Source organism: Panicum virgatum, chromosome 8N (assembly GCF_016808335.1).
Source record: "Panicum virgatum strain AP13 chromosome 8N, P.virgatum_v5, whole genome shotgun sequence".
NCBI lineage: Eukaryota > Viridiplantae > Streptophyta > Magnoliopsida > Poales > Poaceae > Panicum > Panicum virgatum.
In genome coordinates, this window is record NC_053152.1 from 15403980 (window position 1) to 15429167 (window position 25188).

Consider the following 25188-nt stretch of genomic DNA (forward strand, 5'->3'; position numbering starts at 1 on the left):
GAGTTGTGTGTGCAGGAATCCGCTGTCCAAAAATGGTCGAAATCAGAGAAGATTCAGGCCGCCCGGCACATTTCGTGCCGACCGGCCTAACACCTTCACATACATTGGTCCAATATTTTTACTGGAGCAATGTGACACATTCATAAGGCTCCAAAATGAAGCGAACATTTCAAATCCTGTCAGTGCACCCGGAAGGCACGAGGATCAAGCCAAACACCCACATGCCAGTGCCCAGAACATCAGATAGGGAAACTACCCATTCCAGAGGCAATGTGGACTATTGATTTGCAACGTCGGCGAAATGGAGGGTAGAGAGGCTCCGGAGGCAGGCCGCCCATCCTACCCCAGGCCGCCCGGCCCATGAAATCAGAATCCGAGGAAACCACCCAAACAACCGACATCCAGGAGTGATCAGGAGCCGTCCACGGAAGGTCGGTGGCCAGGTGGCACAATCCTAGGCCGGCCGGCCCAGGATGGGCCGTCCAGCCCCACCTTGCTGCCTCTCGGCTCCCGGCTTCGCGTGGAAGTTAAGCACTGCCTCTACAGTTGCGTGCACCGGGCGCTACCTGAATTACCGACCTTCTACCGACCTTGGAAGCCTATAAATAGCACCCTCTCCCTCACCTATAAACACACACTCAAAGGAGCAATTCTCTCTTTTCCTTTGACTATTTTAATATAAGTAATCTTCTTTGTTTACTTGAGTCAGCTTACTTTCCGCAAGTTATTTATCTTCCCAAGTACTAGTACTTGTCTACGGGAGTAGTTTACCTCTAGTTCAGTTTAAGTTATCCTTCTTGCCTTGTTGGAGCTTGTCTTACAGGTTTTCTCGCCCGTACTAGTGTAACTCAAGTTAGTTCGCTAGGTTGAGGGGGATTTTTCTTGAAGGCCTCAAGAGAAATCCTAGTATTGTGAGTAGACGTGGTGTCTGACTCAGTACTAGCTAGGAAGTGTGTTCCACCCCACGGTACCGCAGTGGTTGGCGGCAAGTGGTGACAGCCTTGTCCGTCCCTCGTAGTCCACCAAGTTCAGGTGTTTTCATAGTAGTAGTGCCGATGGATGTCGGGCTCCCTTCTCATCCTTGTCTGAGCCCTTCCTTAGGCTGCCAAAGTAAGCTCCTGGTTCCGATATCAAGATAGAAGCTTAGATTGGTTCTAGTGAGGCTAGCTCAGTAGTTTAGAAGTGTTTCAGGAGTCCTTTCTCGCTCGTTGTCCTCCCAGCTGCTACCTCTCTAAGGTATAGAATCTCATGTGTGTCAAACGGTCATAGACTGGCCATTTATCATACACGTTATCTGGCTTACCCCTGCTGAATTAGTTGGTCGATAGATTCAATAAAGGTTGCCACTACAATTTACGATACACTTTACCATAGTGCTTCCCTGAGGATTTCATGATACCCTGGAATACTCCACGGTGAAGTGCTACACCGGTGATTTTGTGCGCTTGCAGAATACCTATACAGATTGAGCATAAGAGACACCAACAGTAGGCAGTGGGGCAGCGAGCACTTCCTACTCGAGCTGCCCTCCTGCAGCGACAGTGGCTATCTCAGTAGAGGTGATAGTGCCTATGTCGGCCATGACGACCTCTCCCGCGATAACAGAGCCCGCAGTGACAGCCAACTCGGTCTCTGAGGCAGCACCCACTACAGCCTTGGTGACAACGCCCATCTCTGCCATGGTGGTAGTGTCCCTCTCGGGCACGGTGACAGTGCCCTCAAGTGCTCTTTCCATCGAACTAGGTGAGCCATCATCTGTTTCGTTCATAATCTTGAAGCTAGCCTCCTCAAACAATTGGGCAATCCGAAATGTCAAGTGCTTCTTGTTCTAGTGCAGCCTGCTTGTGAGAAGGCATCCCATGAGAGTCATTTGTAGTGTGAGGCTCATGTACTTCTCTCTCTGCCTTGTCACCTCCATCACTAGAATCATCAGCTTCTTTCATATCGTGATCCTCAACACGGTCTTCCTCCTCCCTGAGAAGGTCATCATCATCTGGGTTAAAATCCTCCTCATCTCTTACGATCTCGTCCACCTTGAAGAAGATCCTATACATGTTTCTGTTCATTACAATATCTGCATCAGTTGGCACAACATTGGCATCTAGCATAGCCACCAAAAGCCTCACCACACATGTCCTCCTCGGGTAGGTAATATCTACCTTTTGAGTAGCCCCAAGTACTGCCCATAACGGGAGGAAGGATCTGATCTCATATGGAACCCCAAACACAGCTACCCAAACTTGTTCTAGCTTCCTCGTTGGTTTATCTCAGTGTTGTATTCCTCAAAGAGCAAGACCCCTTCCTTAAGCTTTGTTGTGACTAACCCTATTGCCACCATCCGATCCAACTCAATTTTGCGTATCTTATGGAAAGTAGGGGCCAAGAAATTGGAGCTCTTGCTAGAGTTGTGATTTAATTTTAGAGCCCCAAAAAGTTGGGAGAGCCCCTACTTAAAAAAGTAAGGGCCTCAAGTAGGGGTTATTGCTCGAGATGCTAACAGATTGAAATTGGAAGACTAATAAGGACCCGGTTATATTATAGAATGCACCATGGACACCCTCGGCACATCACTAAAGGACTTTGCATTTTCATTTACTGACGCTTTGATCAGTCTTGAAGTTGAGATGTCGATTCCCCAATCAAATACTTAGTCGAGTGATCACGGCCCTGTTTGGTTTTGTCGGTAACACAAGTAGCACAAACTTTGACCGATAATTAGAGGTACTAAACAAATGCAGTTTATAAAACTAACTGTAAGGATCACCGGGGTGTCCGACTCTAGATGGGGAGGGGGTGAATAGGGTCGCTAATCGCTTTCTATCCTAGGGCTCAATCTATTTGCATGAGATAAACCTAACACGTCCTACACATACTAGTGATGACTAAGGTTTATCTATGCTACTCTCTACTTACCCCTAAAAAACTTGCAACCTATAGCCAATCCTAATCAAACTAACTAGGAGAGTAAAGGTACGCAAGATAGAGTAAATGCGGAAACATAATACGGTAAGTAAAGAGGTAAGTGAGAGAATATGCAAACTCCCGTGAAGACACCAAGACACACGATTTAACGTGGTTCGGTTAGGACACCAAGTCCCTCCCTACGTCCACGGCCACTTGTCCAACACGAATAAGTGTGATGCCGAGTCTCTCCGCTTGATCACCGTCTTGCGTTCGCCACCAAGGCTCCCGGCAAGCAAAGGCTAAGTGACCTCAAGTCACCAAGACAAGGCCACCGCCACCGTCTCTCTCGAAGCGTCACCCACGTCACCGTCTTCACTATCAAAGCTTCCCACCAAGAGGGGTCTCCTTCCCCGCACAAAGTGTCGTTGCCTCTCCACACCAAGTCGGAGGGTCACACGACGAGTACACAGGATGCTTACCGCAGCAAGACTTTCACTCAAGCTAGTTCTCTCAAGAACTAAGCCTTATCAAGCACTAAGCACTCTCACAAGTGTGCTTAAGTCTATATGATGTACAATGAAGCTCTAAGGTGGTTGGAGGTGTTCTTCAAGTGTAGCAGGCTTCAGCAATTCCAGCACTCACAAATGACCCGGCCTTGGGGGTATATATAGGCAGCACAAGCAAATATAGCCGTTGGAGAAAAGCTGCCAGAAAAATACTTAACGCCGGTTAATCCGACGCACCTCCAATAGCCATCGTCGGTTCAACCGGTGATACTAAACTGCCCGCCTCAAAAACTAGCCGTTACATATACGGGCAATCAACCGATGCTGCGTCGGTTTAACCGGTGAGTGTAGTTGTCCTGTGAACTCTGAAAAACCAACTCTCTGGGCAACTGCACCGACGTTCACCAAGACCCAATCGTCGGTTCATCCGGTGTATAGACCTTGCCTCAGCTTCTGGGTCCATTGCACCGACGTATTCAACTTTCCTAACGTCGGTTCAACCGGTGATACTAAACTTCCTGGTGTGCTCCAAGTCAAAGCACCGACGTATGTGATTTTCTCAGCGTCGGTTTAATCGGTGATACTAAAGTATCTCTGTCTTGATTTCTTTGACTTGGATTTCTTCATGGTCTCTTCAATTCTTTGAAACGGAACCACCGTAGGGGCGGCCCTTCGGGCCTAGCTACGCCTATCTTCTCTTTGTCATCACTTGAACCTAAAAGCCTGAGAATGGTCATCTTAATAATCATATTAGTCCAAGTGTTGTGTGTGTCATCAATCGCCAAAACATTATATTGAAGTATGGCATGAGAGGCCATTTTCGCTACACTAACTCCACAACCCCTACGCAACTTCGCGAAACAAATCTAATGAGGTCTTTGACCGCACGATTAGAAGATGGTTATTGTAGCATCACTATAGCTAACTATCGATTAATTACCATTATTAGACTCGTCGCGCAAAGTTACACCCATCTGTGAAAAGGTTTTGCAAATAAAATTCATTTAGTACTCCATACATGAAAGATTCTTTTTGTAGCGCGAGTAGCACAAAACAACTAAACGGGGCCCAAATCTCATCTGAAGATCCGAGAATACCTAGGGAGGCGCTTGCTGATGGGACATCAGAAAAATTTTCTTGGGCAAGCAGGGCTGGCTTCCACTGAGGTCCGCCCCAGAGGTTACCATTGATTCAATTTTGGTGACTAGTCAGCAGTTTGTTGATGGTGGTAGAAGGCTGGGGAGAGGGAAGGGCACATGGGCTTGTGGAAAAGAGAAAGCAGAGCCTGGATCCTAGAAATAAATTGGATTCATTTATTTTGATCTCGTATGTCCATATTTAATTTGAAAGACCACAAAAGATGATATGGGGGATAGCTGAATTAGGGTAACCCGCCCTCACGTTGGAGGCTCCGGGAATTGGACTCTAATTCTGCTTGCTTTATTAATGAAGCCGACCCCCTTATATAGAGGCCGGGAGGATTACAATTCTCCTAAAAAAGTCTCAAACTTCTAATGAAATTACTTCCTATAATTAAGATGCATGAACAATCACATGTTTTTATTCCTCCTTCTCTCATACTTGCGGCCCACAAAAGAGTCCACAACACTTCCGCCCTCCTTTTGAAACAGCTCGTCCTCGAGCTGAAATGATGGATAGCACTCATTGAACGACTCCAAAGGCTCCCAGGAGGTGTCGGCAGCCGGTAGGCCGAGCCACTGCACAGAAAGCTCCCACATGCCACGGTTGAGTCTTGCACGTAGCACCTTCTCAGGAGTAGGAATAGCTCGGCCATGGTTGATCGGCGGTAGGGGTACTGGCGCAGCTGGAGGATCACCCACATGCTTCTTGAGGAAGACCACATGGAAGACGTTGTGGATACGTGCTGAGGCTGGCAGCTGTAGATTATAAGCGACGTCCCTGATGGGCTCCAAGACCTGAAACGGACCGTAGAACTTGTGTGCTAGCTTAGCAGCCGCACTAGATGTGATGCCCGCCGCGGCTCGGTGGTTGAGGCACAACCACACCCAATCCCCCACCGCAAACTCCATGAAGCGGCAAGAACGGTCGGCCGTCTCCTTCATGATGTCTTGAGCCTGGTAAAGGCGGTCGCGAACGTCGGTGAGGAAGGCGTCGCGCTCGAAGAGCTGGCGGTCCAGGGCCACCACCCAAGCCAGTCCCGGCCTGTAGGCTGCCAAGGTGGGAGGAGAGCGCCCGTAGACCACCTCAAATGGCGTAGCTTGGAGCGATGTCTGGTAGCTGGTGTTGTAGCAGTATTCGGCCCATGGCAGCCACGGCAGCCATTGCCGAGGCCGATCACCCACCAACCAACGCAGGTAGACGCCCAGGATCCTATTGGTGACCACAGACAGCCCATCTATCTGGGGGTGCAAGGCAGAGCTGAGGCGCAGCTTGACACCGGCGAGGAAGAAGAGTTCCGTCCAAAACTTGCTGGTGAAGACGGGATCACGATCGCTCACAATGGAACAAGGCAGTCCATGGAGCTTCACGGTGTTGTCGAAGAAGGCCTGGGCGACAAGATCGCCATGTACGGGTGGCCCAGCGCGATGAAGTGGGCGTACTTGGAGAAGCGATCGACGACAGTGAGCACCACTGTCTTGCCACCGATCCTAGGAAAGCCTTCAACGAAGTCCATGGAAATATCTGCCCAGACTGAGCTCGGTACCTCCAGCGGCTGTAGCAAGCCAGCAGGGTGAAGGTGCTCTGTCTTGCTGCGCTGACAGACGGTGCAGCTGCGGATGTAGTCGCGGACGAGCTTGGATGCGTGGGGGCAGTAGAAAAACGCCCTCAGGAGATGTAGCGTCTTCTGGGCCCCTTCATGGCCGGTACCGTGGGCGAGCTGAAGAAGAACCGAACATAAGGAGGAGGAGTCTGGCACAAAGATGCGCCCCTTGTGGAGCACCAGACCGTCCAGCTCGGTCCAGGCTACCCCTGCAAGGCCGTCAGCGATCTCCTGGCGCTTGGCAATGAAGGAGGGAAGGGACGCCGCCTCCTGCTTGAGCTCGTCGAAGAGCTCGAACTCAGGTCGGGACAGTGCCAAGGTGTTGATGGCGCACTGATCCTCGTCACGCTGGGATAGATCATCGACGACGACGTTCTGGCCCCCTGGTCGGTACTCCGTCGTGAAGGAGTACCTGAAGTGCTTGCTGACCCACGTGTGCTGAGGAATCATGGACATCCGCTGGTCCAGGAGGTGCTTGAGGCTGCAATGGTGTGTTCGGACGACGAACAGGCGCGTCCACAGGTACGGTCTCTAGTGACGCACAGCCTGCACAAGACCAATTAGCTCACGATCGTCTTGCTGTAGAAGGCGATGGGGCCTCCAAGCTGATGTAGTACGGCCCCGAAGCCCGAGCCCGAGGCGTCGCAGTCAACGACGAACAGCTTGTTGAAGTCGGGAAGCTGCAGCACAGGTCCCGTGGTGAGAGCGTGCTAGAGGGCACAGAACACGTATGTTGCTTCCTGCGTCCAGCCGAAGGCCTCCCTCTTGAGGAGGGCGGTGAGGGGGCGCTGCGATGACGCCGTAGCCGCTGATGAACTTCCGGTAGTAGCCCGTGAGGCTGAGGAAGCCCCAGAGCGCCCGTAGTGTCCGAGGCAGCGGCCAGGCCTGAACAGCCGCTACCTTGGACTGGTCCATGGCCACGCCATTGCCGATGATGATGTCGCTTAGATAGGCCATGCTCTTCTCGCCGAAAGAGCACTTGGACCTTTTCAGCACCAGCCCATGTGCCCGGAGGGTGTCGAAGATGGCGCGGACGTGTTGCAGGTGCTCGCTCCTTGTCTTGCTGTAGATGAGGATGTCGTCGAAAAAGACAAGAATGAAGCGACGAAGGAAGGGGCACAATACCTCATTCATGAGTGCTTGGAAAGTGGATGGCGCATTTGTAAGGCCGAAGGGAATCACTAGGAACTCGAAGTGGCCATGATGGGTCCAGAAGGCCGTTTTGTCGATGTCAGCGGCAAACATCCGGACCTGGTGGTAGCCGCTACTCAGGCCAAGCTTGGTGAAGAACACCGCGCTATGGAGCTCATCCCAGAGTTCGTCGACGACGGGGATGGGAAACATGTCGCGGACGGTGACGGCGTTGAGGGCGCAGTAGTCGACGCATAATCACCATGTCCCGTCCTTCTTGCGCACCAGTAGTACCGGAGAGGAGAATGCGGACGTGGTGGAGCGTATGATGCCCTGCCGCAGCATGTCCGCGCACTGGCTCTCGATCTTGTCCTTGAGCAGCTGGGGGTATCTGTACGGTCGAACCGCCATCGGAGCTGTCCCGGGCAGCATGTGGATATGGTGGTCGAAGCTGCGGCTCGGTGGGAGAGTCATTGGCGGCTCGAAGAGGTCGGCGAACGAGTCGAGGAGGAGCTGGAGGTAGTCGATCGCCGCTACGGCCGCAGCAACTCGCGGCCCAGATGGGGCGCCCTTGCCGACAAGGCGCACCCGGCGGCCGCCATTCCAGAAGGACCGGCGCTGGCGCGCGCAATCCCAATGGAAGGACCCAAGGGAGCGCAGCCAGCGGTACCCCAAGATCAGCTCATAGCCCTCCATTGGAATGACAAAGATGTCGATGTTGAAGGGTTCGCCGCCGATGATGACGCGGACCGCACGGCAAACACCGAATGACTGCAGCAGCTCGCCATTGGCCACCTTGACGTGGAAGCCGCTCAAGGGCTCCGGGGATAAGCCCAGGCGGTCTGCTGTAGATGACGCCATGAAGGTGTGCGTGGATCCCGAGTTGACCAGGGCGGTTATGGGGACGCCCGCGACGTCGGTCTCGAGGAGGAAGGTGTCGGTGCTGCCGAGGCCCGTCATGGCCCACATGGAAACCTCGACGGCCGGTTCTGAGTCGTCGTCGGAGACGTCGTCCGCCAGGGGGGTGTCTTCGGAGATCTCGATGGTGTAGACCCCCTTGCCCTTGCACACCTTGTTGTGCCCTGGAACAAACTTCTCGGGGCAGTTGAAGCACAGGCCGCGAGTGCGGCGGTCGTCCATCTCCTCTGCGGACAGCCGCCTGAAGTACGTGAACGGTGGGGCTGCTGGCGAGGGGACTGGCAGCGGCGTAGGGGTGGCCGATGACGCAGAGGGCGCCGACCGAGGCTGAGGGGCCGCCACGGGAGCTGGGGAGGCCGGTGACGCCGCTGCTGAAGATGACCTGGATCCGCAAGGAGGAGGTCGAACACCGCTCGTACGCCCGAGTGTGGTTCATGACATCCTCGAGGTGCACCGGATGTTGCAGCTCAACATCAATATGCAGTGTACCGCCCAAACCGGCCATGAACAGGTCGGTCTGCTGCCGTTCGGAGACGTTGTCGCAGCGGGCGAGGTGGGTGAGGAATTGGTCGATGAAGTCGTCGACCGTACCTGTCCGACGAAGCTGAGCGAGCTCGCTGAGGGGGTTGCTACGGATAGAGGGCCCGAAGCGACGATTGATGGCCTGAACTAACTCCGGCCACGATGGAATGCCACGGTTGCGCTCCAGCCGAAAGTACCATCGGGCGGCTGCCTCGTGCAGGTAGAAGGACGCTGTCTAGGTCTTGTTCGCCTGCAGGGTGCGATAGGCGAGGAAGCACTGATCGCACTTGTGCAGCCAGATCGCCGGATCGTCCTTGCCGTAGTAGTCGAGAAACTTGAGCTTGTGTGCTGGAGATGGATTGGGGGGGGGTGTCAGATCCAGATGCCTCGAACTGGTTGGCGGGGAACTTCTCCAGGACCTTGGTTTGGATCCGGTTGATGGCGACGTCCAGCGCAGAGTACTGGTTCTTGACTTGGCCGATCTCATGGGTGTTGAGCTCGACTGCGCGGAGGAGGTTGTCGAGCTTGGTGCTGATGTCCGCCGGAATCTGATCGTCAGCCATGGCGGACAGGGGTGCTGCCGGGTGAGGGAAGTCTCGGCCCGACGGCTGGCTGGAAGATTGGCGGATGGGGTGCGCAGGGGAGGTTTGGCGGCTACGGCTGGTGGCGCAGGATGGAGTACGCTGGGGGTTTTGGCGGCTAGGGCTGGTGGTGGGTTGGAGGCGCAGGATCAAAGGATCGTGATACCAAATGATATGGGGGATAGCTGAATTAGGGTAACCCGCCCTCACGTTGGAGGCGGGAGGATTACAATTCTCCTAAAAAAGTCTCAAACTTCTAAAGAAATTACTTCCTATAATTAAGATACATGACCAATCACGCGTTTTTCTTCGTCCTCCTCTCATACTTGCAGCCCACAAAAGAGTCCACAACAAAAGATTCCACACCACTTCACAGTAAGGTTATCATATGCTTTCTATAAAAAAACAAATATTTTCATGCTGCTAAGGAACAGAAATTCTGCTCTAAAATGAGATCCACAGAGAGAAGAGTGCTACAACAATACAGTGTCAAATCTAATTAGAAAGAAAGATAAGTAGAGTGGCAGTTACGTTGTTGCAAGGAAGAGCAAATATTTTTTTTTAAAAGTAGATATTTGTTCTGACGAAAATTCATGCAATCATCAGATCATAGACCAGGTTCTACTTCATCTTGGATATTGATCTCTCCATGGAAAGACCATGTCTCATTGCTTTTGGGAAGTGGAGGCCTGAAATTTCATATAGGATGTTAGCACCGAAGAAGGATAGCATAAACTTTGTGATTCTACTGGTATTAGGCATTTATGTAAAAAACAAAGTTGTATTTTACATCTATGGTAAAAAGTTTTGATAGAATCTGGTTTGAACCGTAAAGAAGGAATGTCATTGGGCGTAAAAAAAATTAAAGAGATGAAAACATTTAGACACTGTGTTTAACATGCTTCTCTAGAAATGCTCAATGTAACCAATGAAGTTTTTTTTTTGTTTCGTTTTCAGCCTTGCAAAAGAAAAGAGGGGAAACATTTCTTGAATACATAAGACAACATAATAAAATTAGATGATCTGAAGAAAGATCATTGATCTGACGATGTCTGAATTGTTCATACCTGGTCAAAAATTGGTACACGTTTCCCATTGAGCTTTTGAACAATATCAACTATGGAAGGTCTTTTGTTCCGATCAGCCTCCACACACTTCAGCCCAATTACAATGCATGCATTTACTTGCTGGAGGCCATTTGCATCTAGTGATGGGTACTTGTGTATTATTTTCTCATTGGTGTTCCAATTCTCATGTACCTGCAGAGTTGGATTTAATCCTGAATGTATTAAATGAATACAAGGAAACAATCTAAAAGCCAATGTTTTGAATTTCGAGTAATCAAGTAATGCTGTCTTACATTGGTAACAAAGTTTCTTGCAGATCTGTCTTCAGAATATCCACAGTTCTTCTCTCCAGTAGTGATCTCAAGAATAAGCATGCCTAAACTATATATGTCTGACATGGTGGAGATTTCACCTCTGTATAGATATTCTGGAGCCATGTACCCACTGCAAGAGTTTATCAAAGAATCAAACACATTTTAATTTATACCAATCGGAAGGAATAATCATCCTTTGCAGTTTATTTTGGCTTACTTATATCCCTTAACATTGACTGTGTACATTCTGGTCTGCTCTTGGCCAAAGAGTCTTGAGAGACCAAAATCGGCAATCTTTGGCACCCAGTTATCATCCAACCATATTGAGCTAGGCACAAGGTTCATATGAACAAGGGGCCCATCCAATTCCTTGTGAAGGAAATGTAAACCATGGCAGATCCCATTAATTATTTTGAATCGTGTGTTCCAGTTCATTGAGGTAGTGTCCGCTGAAGAAGTAAGAAGTAAAGATCATAAGTATTCTAAGATAATATTGTCCAAAAGTGTGTACTTACATTAGTGGCAATAAAATGAACATAAAAAATAAGAATCATTATGTATGACACATTTGTTTACAACTCAAGTATTAATAGTACTGAAAGAAGAAAAATGTGTGGGATAGGGCATTGCATACCATAAAGATGCTTGTCAAGACTTCCCTTTGGTAGATATTTGTAGCAAAGACAGCTTTCAATGACGTCTACGATCACATATCTCCCATTATGCTGAACTACTTTCTTCTGCGCTTCATGGCAGAAGCTAACCAGCTCTACTACATTTCTGTGTTTCAGTGCCATAAGATTTGTAACCTCAGCTTCAAATGTTTTGCCAGCCGGCACTGGTGAGTTCTCAGCAAGCCTCTTCACAGCAATCATGCGGTTCCCTTCTGTCTCTGGAAGAACACCCTGTTAATTTAACCTCCTCCATGGATCATTAGTACAAGGGTTTTGTATCCAAGAATTTGATGTTTAAATGTTAGGGCCTAATCATTTACCTTGTAAACAATTCCAAATACAGAGCGGCCAAGTTCTCGCTCAGAATTAAAATCGGCGGTAATTTCCTTCATAAACGTCGCTGGTAGGTTTGTCGGTAATGTACTCGCAAGACTCTCCTGGGTCTGCAGGCTCGTCATTTCTGATGATTGGAGTAGCTATGGATCTGAACTGCTACAAATCGAGGCTTCTACTGTACCCAAACAAGCAAGAAAGTTTTCTTAACTACACATGCATACATATAGCAAGATCATGATTGTTCTTAAAACATTAGAAATCAATCACGCTTCTTTTCTTTTCGATTCATGAAGGCGTAACACTGAATAGCACAAGTATGATTGTACCAAGTGAAAATAACTTGAGAAATAAACAGATTATTAGAAGCACTGACCTGGAGAAGAACTCTTGAAGGATCCTAGCTGCAGGGATGGATCTTGGAGGAGCGTACAGGGGGATAAGGGTGTGAGATGAGTGCCTCCATTATTGCTCCAAAGAATATAAGAAGCAGACAGGCTAGGGACCAACCGCGTGAAGCAAAGACAAGTTGGCCTGACCAAAGCTTGCCCTGACCCATGAGATTCTGACAGCGTGTGGTCACGCGCTTGGAAAAAGCTGGGCAAGTACTAAGGAACTTCCATTGCTATGCACACTCATCTGAACATCCCCCGTGAGGGCCCAAAGAAAGGCATTTGCAAAATGCACGCCTGTTTAGTGAAAAGTATGGTGATACACGTTGCAGGCGGCTGATTAGTTAGCGCTAGAACGAAATCAAGTGTCTTTTATCAAGTCTGTACTTGAAAAATATACGAGGGAATATTTTGAGAGAAGCCGCATATCAATATTTCCCAAGTGGCCAAGTCTGTTTACTGCAGCTCTTTCACTAAACTGCCGCCTCAATTTTCCTTTTTATACTCCAATGGATAACACCCATTAAGATTTGTAGAGATGGTATTATATACTGTAGACACCAATTGTTTTGAAGAGAAGCCTGCAACCAGTTATTACAGAAACCATGAACAGAAAATGTACACACGAAACCATGGAGAAACGTTAGATACTTAAATGCCATTGATAGTACCCAATCAAATTACAGCAACACTTTATTTCAAAAAAAATTACAGCAACACAACTAAACTCCCACATCAATTTGCATATCCGATCCTACTACACACATATGGTTTACACCATTTTTATTGGCACATATATGAGCTGAGCCTTGTCAGTACAAGTCCAATGAACCAGACTTAATCCCGTGAAAGTATTTCGCTTTTCCTGCCGGTCCAGAACAATCGTACTGATTATTTGAAAATGACAACTCAAGCTAAAAAAGCAAGGAGATGCCTTACAGAGGGAGGAGGGAGAGAGATAGAGAGAACAAAGATGATCTCAAGAGCACCTGCCATGTAATCCTGCGAACCCACAAGGTAGAACAGATGACAATTGTCTCTACTTCAGTACACGGTCACCCAAGCTTCAAAGCAGGTTTATTTGGATGGAGTTTGAGCTGTTCATCCAATTGTTTCTTGAGTGCATCATCTTGGGAACCAATAAGCCGGACTTCCCTGAGTTTAGTGAGATTTCTTATCTCATCAAATGGCAACGTCAACTCACTGCAGCAGTGAACTGTCAGCTGCTCAAGACTTCTCATTGCTAATGATCCAAAAGTTACATGTAACGGGGAGCTGCAAGCAATCTCGAGGACCTTGACCTTTTCATAGGACAGGACCTCTACTCCTTCCACCGTCTTGACTAGAAAATTGAGTTTGCCAGCTTGAATAGGCTTGACACAGAGGCGCAAAACACATAATTCTTGGAGACCACCAAGCACAGCCATGTCATGTTCTGCTGGGGTAGTTATCTCCAAAACCAACTTTTTTATCTTTCTAAGCAAGTAGATCCATACTGGCAACTTGTTTACAAGGCCAAATAGCTTAAGGCTCTGTAGGTTCTTCAGAGGCGGGGTGTCGCTGGAGATGCCATCCAAACAATTTTGACTGTTCTTATTTATCCACACTGACAAGGATTCCAAATGAGCATGATCTGAGATGGCAGAACAAAACTGATTGCTGTTATTTTTATTTACACCGAATACTCCGAGCTTCCGCAGTTGAGTGAGCTTCCTGAGCTCACTCAGGATGGCTTTCCCCCTTGGAATATCGACATTAATAACCCCAATCGTGTGCAATGCGGTCAGCTTTTCAATCCCAGCATGCAGCTCAACGCCTACTCGTTTATGAGGACTCGTGAGGTCGGCAAGGGTGGTAGTGCCGCCTCGGATGTACTGCAGCTTCTCTAGCTTGGTGAAGGACGCCGGAAATGTGACTATGGAGGTGTTTCTGACATCAAGAATCTGGAGTTGCCTCAGATGACCCAGAGTACTTGGCAGATGGCGGATCTCACTGCATCCCCTCAGAGATAGGTACTTTAGGCGATGCAGAAGGTTTACAATCTTCTTTAGGTCTTCATCCGTGACACCTGATGCATTCTCCAAATCAAGCACCCGAAGCACTTTCATACTTGGAGAGATGAAAAATGATTCCCATTTCCCAAACACTGTGAAGGAGCGTAGCCGAGAGAAGTCAATGCTCTCAAACACAATCCTGTCTCTATCCCAGCTTTCCTCTATAACAAGGTGCCGTCCTGTGCGCCCAGTGGTTTGGCGGCAGCATCCCGCAAGCGCAAAGACCTCCAGTGCAAAGGTAACATTCTCCTCTTTTGGCCTCGAGATGATGTATTCATGGAAGAAAGCACTGACTTGGAACCTAATCATTCTCATGTTTGTAATGATTGCCTGCTCTGGTGGTTGAATCATGCTCAGCTCAATGATCTTAGAGAAGAGTTCCTCCCCATTCTCCTCTGCAGTATAGTTGGGCTTGTCCTTGGAGTAACCCTCTGTGACCCATCTCATCACCAAACGCCGCCTCCGGATGACCTGGGACTTGGGGAAGATTGATAGATAGAATATACAAGGCTTCAGGAAATCTGGGCAAGAACGAAAGTAGGAATGTATCCAGCCAAATAGGCTCTGTAAACAAGAAAACTCTTGCCCTGTCTCCAGGTTTGTTATAAATTGGTCATTCAAAACTCTGGTTCTTTCTGCCCAGTTGTATACTTCAGCCAAAGAGTCAGCTATAGCAACTATTACTTTTGGAAGTCCACCACACTTTGATATAAGTTGTCGTAGCTCCTTGTCATTGGCAATATCGTCTACTGGGAAAAAATTATTCTTACTCACCTACGAGCATAAATAGAAATTAAACAATGTTTGGATATTTCAAATTGGAAACCATAAAGTGCATGACATACAATTAAAAAGTTACGTAGATTAAAGAGTGCATGTGTCAATTCAGCACAACATCAGGAATAACTGAAATTATGACAAGCCAGGCAATCAGCCTCAACCGAACAAAGATGAGCAAGAGTCAACAAGCTCAAACTTCATGTGGCCACACGATAATCAGGACAAGACAACAGGAGCAATGTGTTAAATGAAGATGTGGCTCAAAAACAGCGGAGGCAATGTGTCAGAGAGTAGATGCAACACCAAAAGTGGCAGTAGCAGACTGAAAGAAACAGTGAACTGAGATCCAATCTAGGAGTAACAATGTGGTTTTTCACTAGGAAAGTAGGAAGGAAAAATAGGCACCCAAATTCAAGTTGAAGCGAACTCTGAACAGTGGTGGTTAGAAGGTACAACCACATTTCCCTCCCTAACCAGTTGAGCTAGGCTCACTTCCAATAGGAACAGTGATGGGTTGTGACTTGTGGCAGTTGAAACACATAGGAAAGAAATAAATCCTATTTGTGAACCCTTGAGAGACTAAAGTTTGTAACAAGATGCATTATGCATATTATATTAAATGATAAACTATAGAAGTTGAACTTTTATCTGTCTAAACGCACCTCCTTTTTGAAGAGATCGATGGCTGCACCAATTTCCAGACCTTTGACATTAAACACGAGCTCCTTTCTGTCTGCGCAGTGTAAGGCAAGGCTTGCCTCATTTGTAATTACAATAATAATGCTTTGAGAGCGTCTTGATACCAAGGCAGCTTGTATCAAGTTCCATTCTTCTGTGGACTTGAGATTGTCAATAACAACAAGGCACCGGTGATCCTTTAGAAGGTTGTGACACTCTTCGATGGGGTCTCTGATTCCTCTCGTGCTGCAGTATATAGCTTCGTTTGCTTTGGGAGAATGTGAATGGAATTGCAAAAGTAAGCTGAGACAGAAAACCCTTAAATTGAATGGATAGGACACGTCCACCCAACCATGCTTATCAAATTCATTATTCTGAAGCATATGCACCTTTTTGTGGTACAGATTTCTAACAAGAGCAGACTTCCCAGCACCAGCTACCCCCCACACGGACATCACATGCAAAGCGTTCACACGTGCCAAAGCTGGATACTTAGGAAGTTCGTCAATTTCTGGAATGCGTCCCATCAGAGGGGAATGGTCAATTAAAATTCCCCTATCAGTTGCCTTGTTCTTGCCTCCATCAGATTGAAGACCCTGCAAGTAAGATTTGTTAGGAGGTGTTTGGCAGACAAGGAGTTTCAATTATAGACCTTATTCATCAATGGAGACCATTCAGTTAAGGAAGTGGGAAGCACAATGAGAAGTATCACAGAAAGGAGCAGTTATACCTTTTGCTACAATATGATTGGAAATGTCATGCATAATGATTGTCAGGTAAAAGAGAATGCATGGAGATGGAGAAAATCTTTAACTGAAGTAATTAATGATGCTCCAGGCTTACCTCCTTAAAAAAGAAACAAAATGACTGATCAGCTGAGAACCGTTGGAAGTATGGAAGTCTTGTGCAGAAGCTTGCGATCTCAAACTGCTGTGTAGACACAACAATACGACTCCCATTCCCCCTGTCTGGAAGGTACTTTCGAATGGCTTCCCACTCTACCATGGTGGACACATCTTCCAGGACAATGAGGTAGGTTTGGTTGTTCACTTGCTGCATGAACTCCTGAACAAGACTAATCCCAACGATTGCTTCTTGCTGCACTTCACGGAAGTTTGCATAGAACTGATCCAACAAGCTCCTGATGAGGTCATGGAGGTTAAAAGGATGCAATAGCTTCACCCAAGCACGGCATGTGAAGTTTCCCCAGACATTTGGGTCGTCAAAGGCCTTCCTTGTGATAGATGTTGCCACAGAGTCGCCACCCGTTACCCATACTGAGATCACTTCAAGGCCGTTTCCTTTCTTGGTGATCAAATTGGTCAGCTCTTCGACGTCTCGTTGCATCCAGGCTGTGTCCCTTGTTTTGGCAAGCATGCTAGAAGATGGACCGGTGGCTCCTGGCTGATTCATCTCCGTAATGGGTTTGGGGACAAAGTCACCAATGAGGTAGCGGATGTTTCTCTGGCTCACATCGTGGACCCTTGCCTTCAGCTGCTCAATGTCCGCGTTGGCCTCATCCAGGGATAGTGCAGGTGCCATGCAATTGCAGCACTTGATTGAGCGGAGCCACCAATCAGACTTTGTGTCCAGGTGTACAACGAATTCGATGCAGTCCTCAACATCGTAGGCAAGGTCACGGACCTGCGTCACCCAGGTGCTAACAATGTTATTCCTGACATGCTCCTCAGTTGTGACGCTGAGAAAGGACTGCATCATCTGGAACTCTCCAGCGATGAATACCAGGTCCCGCTGTGTGCTCTGTCGCAGCCTTGACTCCTCCTCGATAGCTGACTGGGCCTTGGTAAGCGTCCCTTGCACCAACGACTTGGCGACCCCAAGCACTAGGTCCGCCATTGCTCTCTCTCTCGCTGTCTTGTGCGTTTATTTTGTGGTAGCAGCTAACACCTGATGATGATATTCCTCAGAATTGTTCATCATCTGGGTACCTAGATGTGGAAATGTAAAAGGTGAGTTCAACCACAAAACATCTCGACATTAGTAAACATCCAGCATCACCTGTAAGAGAGATGAGATCATGACAAAACAATTTAGCTGCAGACTCACTAAGTCTTGTCTTTCAGCCTCTACTAATTCAATCATTAAAAACCACGCCTCTAGGTCAAGGGATATGCACCTAACCCAACACCATAATAAAGTAGGCATATTCAAAAGGAAAATGAATCAAGTGGGAATATGGGATAGAATGATTGCACAAGTTTTCAGATGGAACCAAAATGATTGCTTATGAACAGCATAATTGGTTGCCTCAGGAAGTTCAGTAATATATTATAAAAGTAGTGCATCTTGGAGTAGTTGATTTCATACCATATTTCTTAAACAGTGAAAGCTTATCACACTAATTAAGATGTCCTTAATATGGATTAGTTGGGTATCATCCAGCTTTGACTGCGATGGCGAATGCCAAGCCTAGGCAGTAGGTAGGCACCATCGAAGTTGACTACTTTTGCAAATATTATGCTCAATTAACATTTCTTTTGAGATAACTACAGTTACCAGACTCAACCAACAAATAAAGAAGCATGGCATAGGTGTATATAGACAGGTTTGTACAATGTTTTGTACTAGCAAAGTTTCTATACAGAATGGTACAGAATGGCTGATAGAATATTTGTAAAAGGTCTGCACCAACATGCTCAGCAATAGCACTACCTAGTGAAGATTATGCTTATAAGAATATCCTGATAGAATTTGTATTTTAATCTAAAAAATTGTTTTCTTTTTGGGTCCCAAACATCGCACCAATTTTACATCCTTGAATCAACCAGTGCATGTCCAATTCAAGTATTCAACACTTCTCTTCCTTTCTCTGCTGTCTGGACAGTAGACACGTACCCAAGATGGAAAAACAGGTTTAAGTTTTGTACAAAACAAAAAGACGCTGAAGGAAAATCCTACGCTAAATGCAACGTGCACACAAACAGGAACCTGTGTGGTTGTGTGCAAGTCAGAAAAATTGTCAGGGCCAACATTTCAACCAAAAGTGAGAAAAAAAAATGTTGCTGCATGTTTTAGACCATCCCTCATGTCGAGAAAGCAAAATAGAAAATAAGGGTCATGCCAGAGGCAGGGTAAACTAGGGAGATGAAAAGGGAGGAAACAGTTTATATTCCATAAGCGCATCACTCCATGGTCCTGCACATTAGTTGGCGCCCCGCATTGCCAGTATGATTTTGTTGCAAGAATTATTCATTCTTCAGATGCTCTCTTTTCCCAAAGAGTTGTGTGCAAACTAATAGCACATTAATACTCAGACCACTAAGAATGTTGGAATCTCTCCACCAACTTGCTTCATCACACTGGACAAAGAATCGAAATATTACTGACTGAAGATGTCAGAATTGTTCACCAACGTATGATGCAAGCTGTCTTGAATGTACCATTATTCGGATCCAAAATAGATAGAGAAAATTGGCCGAATCCAAAAGCTATGATACAAACTAGTGAATTTATGAAGCCAACAGAAAAATGAACCACTCATGAATCTGAATTCGTAAGGCCTATACTCTGCACAATCCTCTGCCTTTTATTGTTACAGTGGACAGAGATACAGATACTCCTTGAATCACCCTAAATACAAAGAACTATAACGAATAAATCTAAGATCAATCATGATGATTATGCATATGCACAAAATGGCATGGATGTAGATCTGTAACTGCCTCAGCTGGAAAACAGTCTAACCTCAAATGGTCAGCTTCTGAGATGCAGAAAATCAATGATTCGGCAAGCTATTTAGCATTTCAGCTGAATGATCTACAAATGTGTGAACGGCTATTCCATGTGATTCTGAAACAAGGTTGCGACTTGAGCATGAACAACTAAACAAGATGTGGAATCAACAACACCCTCCATCTATGAAGCACAAAACAGAGGCGCAATTTTCAGAACACAAACCCCATCTCCTGTACCTCCCGGCTCCCCCTGCTTGCTTAAAAAGAAAAACTCACGTTTCTTGCCACAGAAAGACGTATTGCGGCGACAGTCAGATGCAAATGCGCGGCCGTCGAGACCAAGACTTGGAAGACCCTCCTCTTCAAGTTCAAGCTGCTACTCTGCTACGGGTTTGAGGTGGCTGCACTACCATGGCTTCTTGTGGCCGGCGAGCGGCGATGGTGGGGATCTCATTGTGGTGGTGCAGCGGGAGGGGAATCTGGTTGGTAAAGTGCTGGGCATCGTGGGACGGTGGGAGGCGTGGGGAAGGGGAGAATCGGGTCAACTGGAGTGAGGAGACTTGACCCATAACTTGCGTAGTTGGTTGGCACCGGATGTGAAGGTAAGACAGATTTAGATGGACCATTCAAAAAAAATCTGGAAAATTCAGAACTAAAGTTTGTTAACTTTTCTTAACTTATTACTTCCTCTGTTCTAAATTATAAATGGTTTTGACTTCTCTGGATATATTAGTTTGCTATAATTTAGAATAGAGTACCAAGCTATGACGGCATGAAAATTCTCACCACGCACATCATTAGCTCGTACCATTTTAATCAGCTCTCACAGAACCATGGTGAATTTACATGCCAATTGTATGTGTTCTTGCCAACACGGTCCAAACGGTCCAATCAGCCTCCAGCACCCCTCAATTACAGTGTTTCAAATATCACAAATTCAAAAAAAAAACATCTAGCACTGTACTTAAGATTAGGCATATAGGCCTTCCAACCCACTTTAGTAGAGGGGTCTCTAAGTTTTAGAATGTCTTGTTTAAGAGACGAGTAATAATTATAGGGGGCTAACGAGCCGACTTAGCTTGGCTCGGCTCGATCCGGCTCGTTATCCAAATAAGCTAGCTCAGCTCTGGTGATTAACAAAACAGAAAAAAAAAACTAGCTCGGCTTGGCGCTGAGAAAGCTCGGTCAGCTCACTAAAAAATATCCCTAGCTGGCAACTCAAAAAATAGTAGCAGGATGTAACTGTATGGTTCTAGATATTTTTCAAGTTATTGCTAACGCGAAAACGTGTCATGCCACACACTAAGTTTCGTCAACAGTTACGTTTCGAGGATAGAAAAAAATAACTTAATGTTAACTTGAAGATTTCATATATTATAGACAAAAGAAAAGCAATGGACGTGGGACAAAATTAAGAGAAATTTGCATTGTTGACACTTGAAACATTGGGCTTCGCAGATTTGACACCCGAAACGTTGGCTTCGCAATTTTGACATTGCAAACATGTGGTAGCCTGAATCCCATGACATTTCTACCTTTTTAATCTATTTCACATTCTTTTTAATCAGAATGGTATGGAAAAGGTCTGTTATACCCTTCTCAGCAGAAGCAACACATCTTGTTTCTTTCCTCTTCCAGGTAGGTTCTATAGTTTATAAACAGTTCATAAACGAAACATGATTGACACATAAGCATTTTGGATCCTTCCAAGCACAAGTTGACATATGTCTCAACCACCTAGGTTCATCTCATAGTTCAAATACATTGCAGCCCAATGTTTTGAGTGTCAACAATGTTACCCCTCCTCATCTTCATTGCAGCCCATCTGAAGCCACCGGAGCAACGGCGCGGGGGCGTGCGTGCTCGTCTGAAGCTTTTTTGTTCTTCACTGTTTTTGTTTCAATCTTGGTTCGTTTGTGGTGTGTTGACAATGCACTCATCAAGGGGGAGATTGAGGAATGTTGAGTACTCTATCCTGCTTTGTGGCGAGTGAATTATCAACCGTGCGGTGTGATCGTACGCTTGGTCTTTGGTTGCAGGTACACGGGCGTCAAGTGTCGACGGAGAGCTGCCGTGGAGGTGCTGTGGCCGATGGACCGTGCGGTGGACGGCGGTGAAGGGCAGCCGGGACCGGAGCTCGTGCCGAGCGGCAACTGTGACGTCCACTCCTGGATCGAGGGCGCAAGCGGCGATGGAAGGCGGATTTCTTGGTTTGCGCCACAAAACCAAGGAGGCGGACGGCGGTTGAAGACGCAAAGTCGTGGAGGCACGGGCGTCGGTCTCGGGACTGACGGAGGCGACGGGCGTCGACGGCGTCTAGGGCCTCGCTGCGGGCGAGGAGGTGACGGGCGTCGGGCGGCGTCTAGGGCCGTCAGAAGGTCGAGGCGCGAACAGCGTCTAGGGCCACGGCATGGAGGCGAGAATCTTTCCGCGTGTGGAGTTTTGGCGGTTTTCTCAAAACCGGCCACCTACCCGGGTTTCGCGGACCCCCCAAAAATGTGAACCGGATCTTCTTCGGCATGGCGGCATCGCGAAGAAGGCTTCGAGTCGAAGAAAGAAACTCCGCCGTCGGATGAGATCGTGTACATATTTCCGGTTTTGCCCCTACGGGTGTTTTAGTGTCTAGATTGAGTCGAGGGTATTTTGGACCCCTGCGTGGGCACCTTAAATACACCTCACCCTCTCCTCTCTCCCCTTTGCGCCAGCCAGCCAGATCAGAACCGCCTCTCTCTTCTCCTGGCGCCACCCCTCTCTCTCCCTGTTCTTCTTCCTCCCTCTCCTCTCTAGGGATAAGAGGTATGGATTTTTGAGTTTTTGTACTGAGATTGATCGGGAAAGGAGGCCCAATCCTCCTTGTGCCCTCCGGGGTTTTGAATTCAATTCAATCTCGTATGATTTGTGCTTTGTTTTGGATGAACTCGATTTTCCTTCGACGAATCTTGAGCACGAGATGACGAGTGGTTTTCTGATGATCGAGTGACTCTTTGTAGTGATTCTAATACATCTAACTTAGTACTAATCCCCCTAGAATCACGAGTTCACTTGAATCGAAGTTCTTGGCGTTCTAAATAAAACCCCCATTTTTGCTCGAAATTCTTCGATTCCTCCCAAACCATGGAGTGATTCGTCGATTCCTTCCGTGGACATGTTCACAAGTACCTTGTGATCATGCCTGCAAAATTTGAGCTCCTTTGGACTTGATTTGACCCTCCAATCATCAAAGATTCCAAAGGTCGCGGGCTGAAAAGCGTTTCTGGACTCTGTTCTTCCTAACACCGGATGAACCGACGCTTTGAAGTTGTCCGCATCGGTTCAACCGGTGAGTAGGATGCTCTGTGTTAGGGTTTTAGAGTTTTGACTCGTTACACCGACGTATAGAAATTTCTGAGCATCGGTTTAACCAGTGTTCAGTGTGATTCGTTTTGCAGTGTCTCTGGACAACTGCACCGGTGTTCGAATTTTCGTTACGTCGGTTTAACCGGTGCTTGGAATCTCAAGTTTGTGGTCCCTCTGGACAACTGCACCGGCGTTAGTGTTTGATTTTGCTGGATCATCCGGTGTGTAACACCGGTTGAACCGACGCAGTTCAAACCCATTCGTCGGATCAACCAGTGCTCACTTCTTGACTGCTGCCGGCTCTGTTCATTGATTGAACCGACGCCTTTCAAACTCAAGCGTCGGATCAACCGGTGAGTTATACCGTGCTGTTTTTGTGCTGCTCTTTGTGATTGCTTCCGCGATCGATCTTTCTTATTTCTAGGGCTGCTTTGTGTTAGTGTAGCTTCTCTATAGCTACTCTACACTTCACCTAGGACTCGAGGGTTGGGTATAAACTTGGGATCATAGGCTGAGCTTTCAATTGCGAGAATTTTTGATCGACTCCTATTCACCCCCCTCTGGTCGTCTTTTCGGTCCCTCAGAAACTTTTTTACATGTATAATAAATATGTTCGGATAAACTCCTTTTCTTAAAAATTGTATATCATTTTAGTTTCGTCAATGTGAAGCTTTGATAATGATGAAATTTATAGAAATGTTGAGTTTTTTAGTGGATCATAGCTGACTAGATATGATAAGGTGTGGTAACATGGCACACTATGTAGGATGAAGGATTAAATTGAACCGGATAGAGAAGTTTGAGCACTGAAATGGTCATTTTAGAAGTTTAGAGACGAAGTTAGCTTCGACTGAAAATTTGAATATGAAATTAACTATTCCTTATGTTTGTCCGGCCTTCATAAATTTTCTTTCTAGTTTTACCGCTAAGCTCACCGTTGTGTACCTGTTAATCAACCTAAAGCTGCTGCAGTAGGAGATGCTGAGCACGAGCAGACAGAAACCGGCTGCAGAAAATGGACCACAAGAACAGGCAGGTATAGAAAACGAGCAGCGGCAGTCGGCCGGCAGTACTAACAGAGAGAAGAACGCAGGCCTGCCGGTGCTATTGCACAAAAACCAAATCATGCTCGAGCTGTAATCGAAATAAGCTGCGCAACACGCTGATTGCTCGCAGCTGCACTGTGCTAGATCGACAAGCAACTTCAGGTACAGACAACACGCGCAGAAAAACAGCGAAGAAACCAGCACGGGAAGATTTGCTCGAGCCCATACACCAGCACCACCAGTTAGCCAGCACGTAAAGTTCGGTGCAACTGGGAAACAAACACCGTGACTTTCACTGCTTACGAACAGAGCCGCTCGAGGTACCTAACGGATTTTCCAATAAGAATAAAAAATCAATTCCGATAGAAACGTGCAGATTCCAACCACAACCCCAAATACAGATCACGAAAAGTTCATTCCAACCGCAGACATAAAAGAAGATCAAGCTATCCTCACCAATTCTATGAAACTTCACGAGAAGTTTATGGAAATCCTAGGCGAAGAACAAATTGAGGAAAACTTCAAATTCATGGTGCTCAAGTGAGGGATTTGATGGGGAATCACCCTAGACTTGGTCACATATGTTTTAGCACCGAAACCTTCAACAAATCGGACCCAAATCACAGCTAAATGCAACAAATGAAAAATTCCCAAAATAGCTCTGAAAATTCAAAATTGATAAATTTCAGATTCAAAGATAGGGTTTCTGGTCTCACTCTATCTCAAACCCTAAGCAAACATGCATCTCATGCCCACAAATGACTTCTAGAAGGCCTGCCTCCACAACCAGCCATCTATATATGGAAAGAGTAAAATTGATATATCAGCCGCCCTCATAGTTAAGCAATTTGGACCCTTGCATGACAATTTAATTGGAATCTATGCTTTCATTCAATTATTTAGTTGATTACTTGATCCAGCTTTACTTTATTGTTGTTATCTCAATATTGGTTGAAAAAAATTATATCCTAAAAAATAGGTTGCTAATAATTTAATATTCATTAAAATGCTAACCGCAATCAGTCAGCCAGCCATAATCCTTGTTAGACCTTTCATGTTATTTATTTCTTGATACACTTGCAGAGTACCAACCAAAAGTGTACACACTCTAACTAAATCAGTGTTGCTCAGAAGAGAAAATTGTTGTGAAGTTCACTGAAGATGTCACTGAGTTCTGGACGTACGTGAACCCCGATTGGTTGTCTGTGAAGCGTGGAGCCTTCGTTTCCAAAATAAGTTGTATATCTCTTATAGACTTATAGCCTTTGTAATTTTCATTTTCGTGACATTGTTACTCATGACGTCACTATATGTATCTTACTATTACTAATGACATGCTCCATGTGAAGCCACGTAACATCCTAGTTGGACACTTAAAACTAGAGAAATTCTTATAGAAAACCAGAAATATCCAGGCATCAATCTGAAAACTCTAATCATAATAGTTATTACATCAGTTTTCTTTCCTAATAAATTACACACCTCTGTCATTATGAAAATAGACTAAAGTAAAC

The 25188-nt window shown here is 46.6% G+C and overlaps 2 protein-coding genes across 8 annotated transcripts; both read right to left on the reverse strand.

The window, feature by feature from the left end:
• Positions 1-9674: 9674 nt before the first annotated feature.
• LOC120684678 (cysteine-rich receptor-like protein kinase 19) lies at positions 9675-12244 on the reverse strand. Of its 4 annotated transcripts, none has more exons than XM_039966558.1 (7): positions 12070-12244; positions 11681-11871; positions 11321-11591; positions 10904-11135; positions 10666-10816; positions 10373-10564; positions 9675-9994 (listed from the first exon to the last, which is right to left on the reverse strand). In XM_039966558.1, exons 2-7 carry the CDS (start codon positions 11816-11818, stop codon positions 9971-9973), a joined length of 1008 nt encoding a protein of 335 aa, XP_039822492.1. In that variant the 5' UTR covers positions 11819-11871; positions 12070-12244; the 3' UTR covers positions 9675-9970. The 4 variants fall into 4 exon arrangements, with proteins under 4 accessions (XP_039822492.1, XP_039822493.1, XP_039822494.1 ...); XM_039966559.1 differs by having other exon boundaries at positions 11681-11868; positions 12070-12237; XM_039966560.1 differs by having other exon boundaries at positions 11321-11578; positions 11681-11868; positions 12070-12151.
• Positions 12245-12718: 474 nt separating this feature from the next.
• LOC120684677 (disease resistance protein PIK6-NP-like) lies at positions 12719-19862 on the reverse strand. 4 transcript variants are annotated; one of them, XM_039966557.1, is made up of 5 exons: positions 19569-19862; positions 19303-19473; positions 16441-17546; positions 15582-16193; positions 12719-14913 (listed from the first exon to the last, which is right to left on the reverse strand). In XM_039966557.1, exons 3-5 carry the CDS (start codon positions 17452-17454, stop codon positions 13141-13143), a joined length of 3399 nt encoding a protein of 1132 aa, XP_039822491.1. In that variant the 5' UTR covers positions 17455-17546; positions 19303-19473; positions 19569-19862; the 3' UTR covers positions 12719-13140. The 4 variants fall into 4 exon arrangements, with proteins under 4 accessions (XP_039822491.1, XP_039822490.1, XP_039822489.1 ...); XM_039966556.1 differs by lacking the exon at positions 19303-19473 and having other exon boundaries at positions 16441-18917; XM_039966555.1 differs by having other exon boundaries at positions 19303-19862.
• Positions 19863-25188: the final 5326 nt, after the last annotated feature.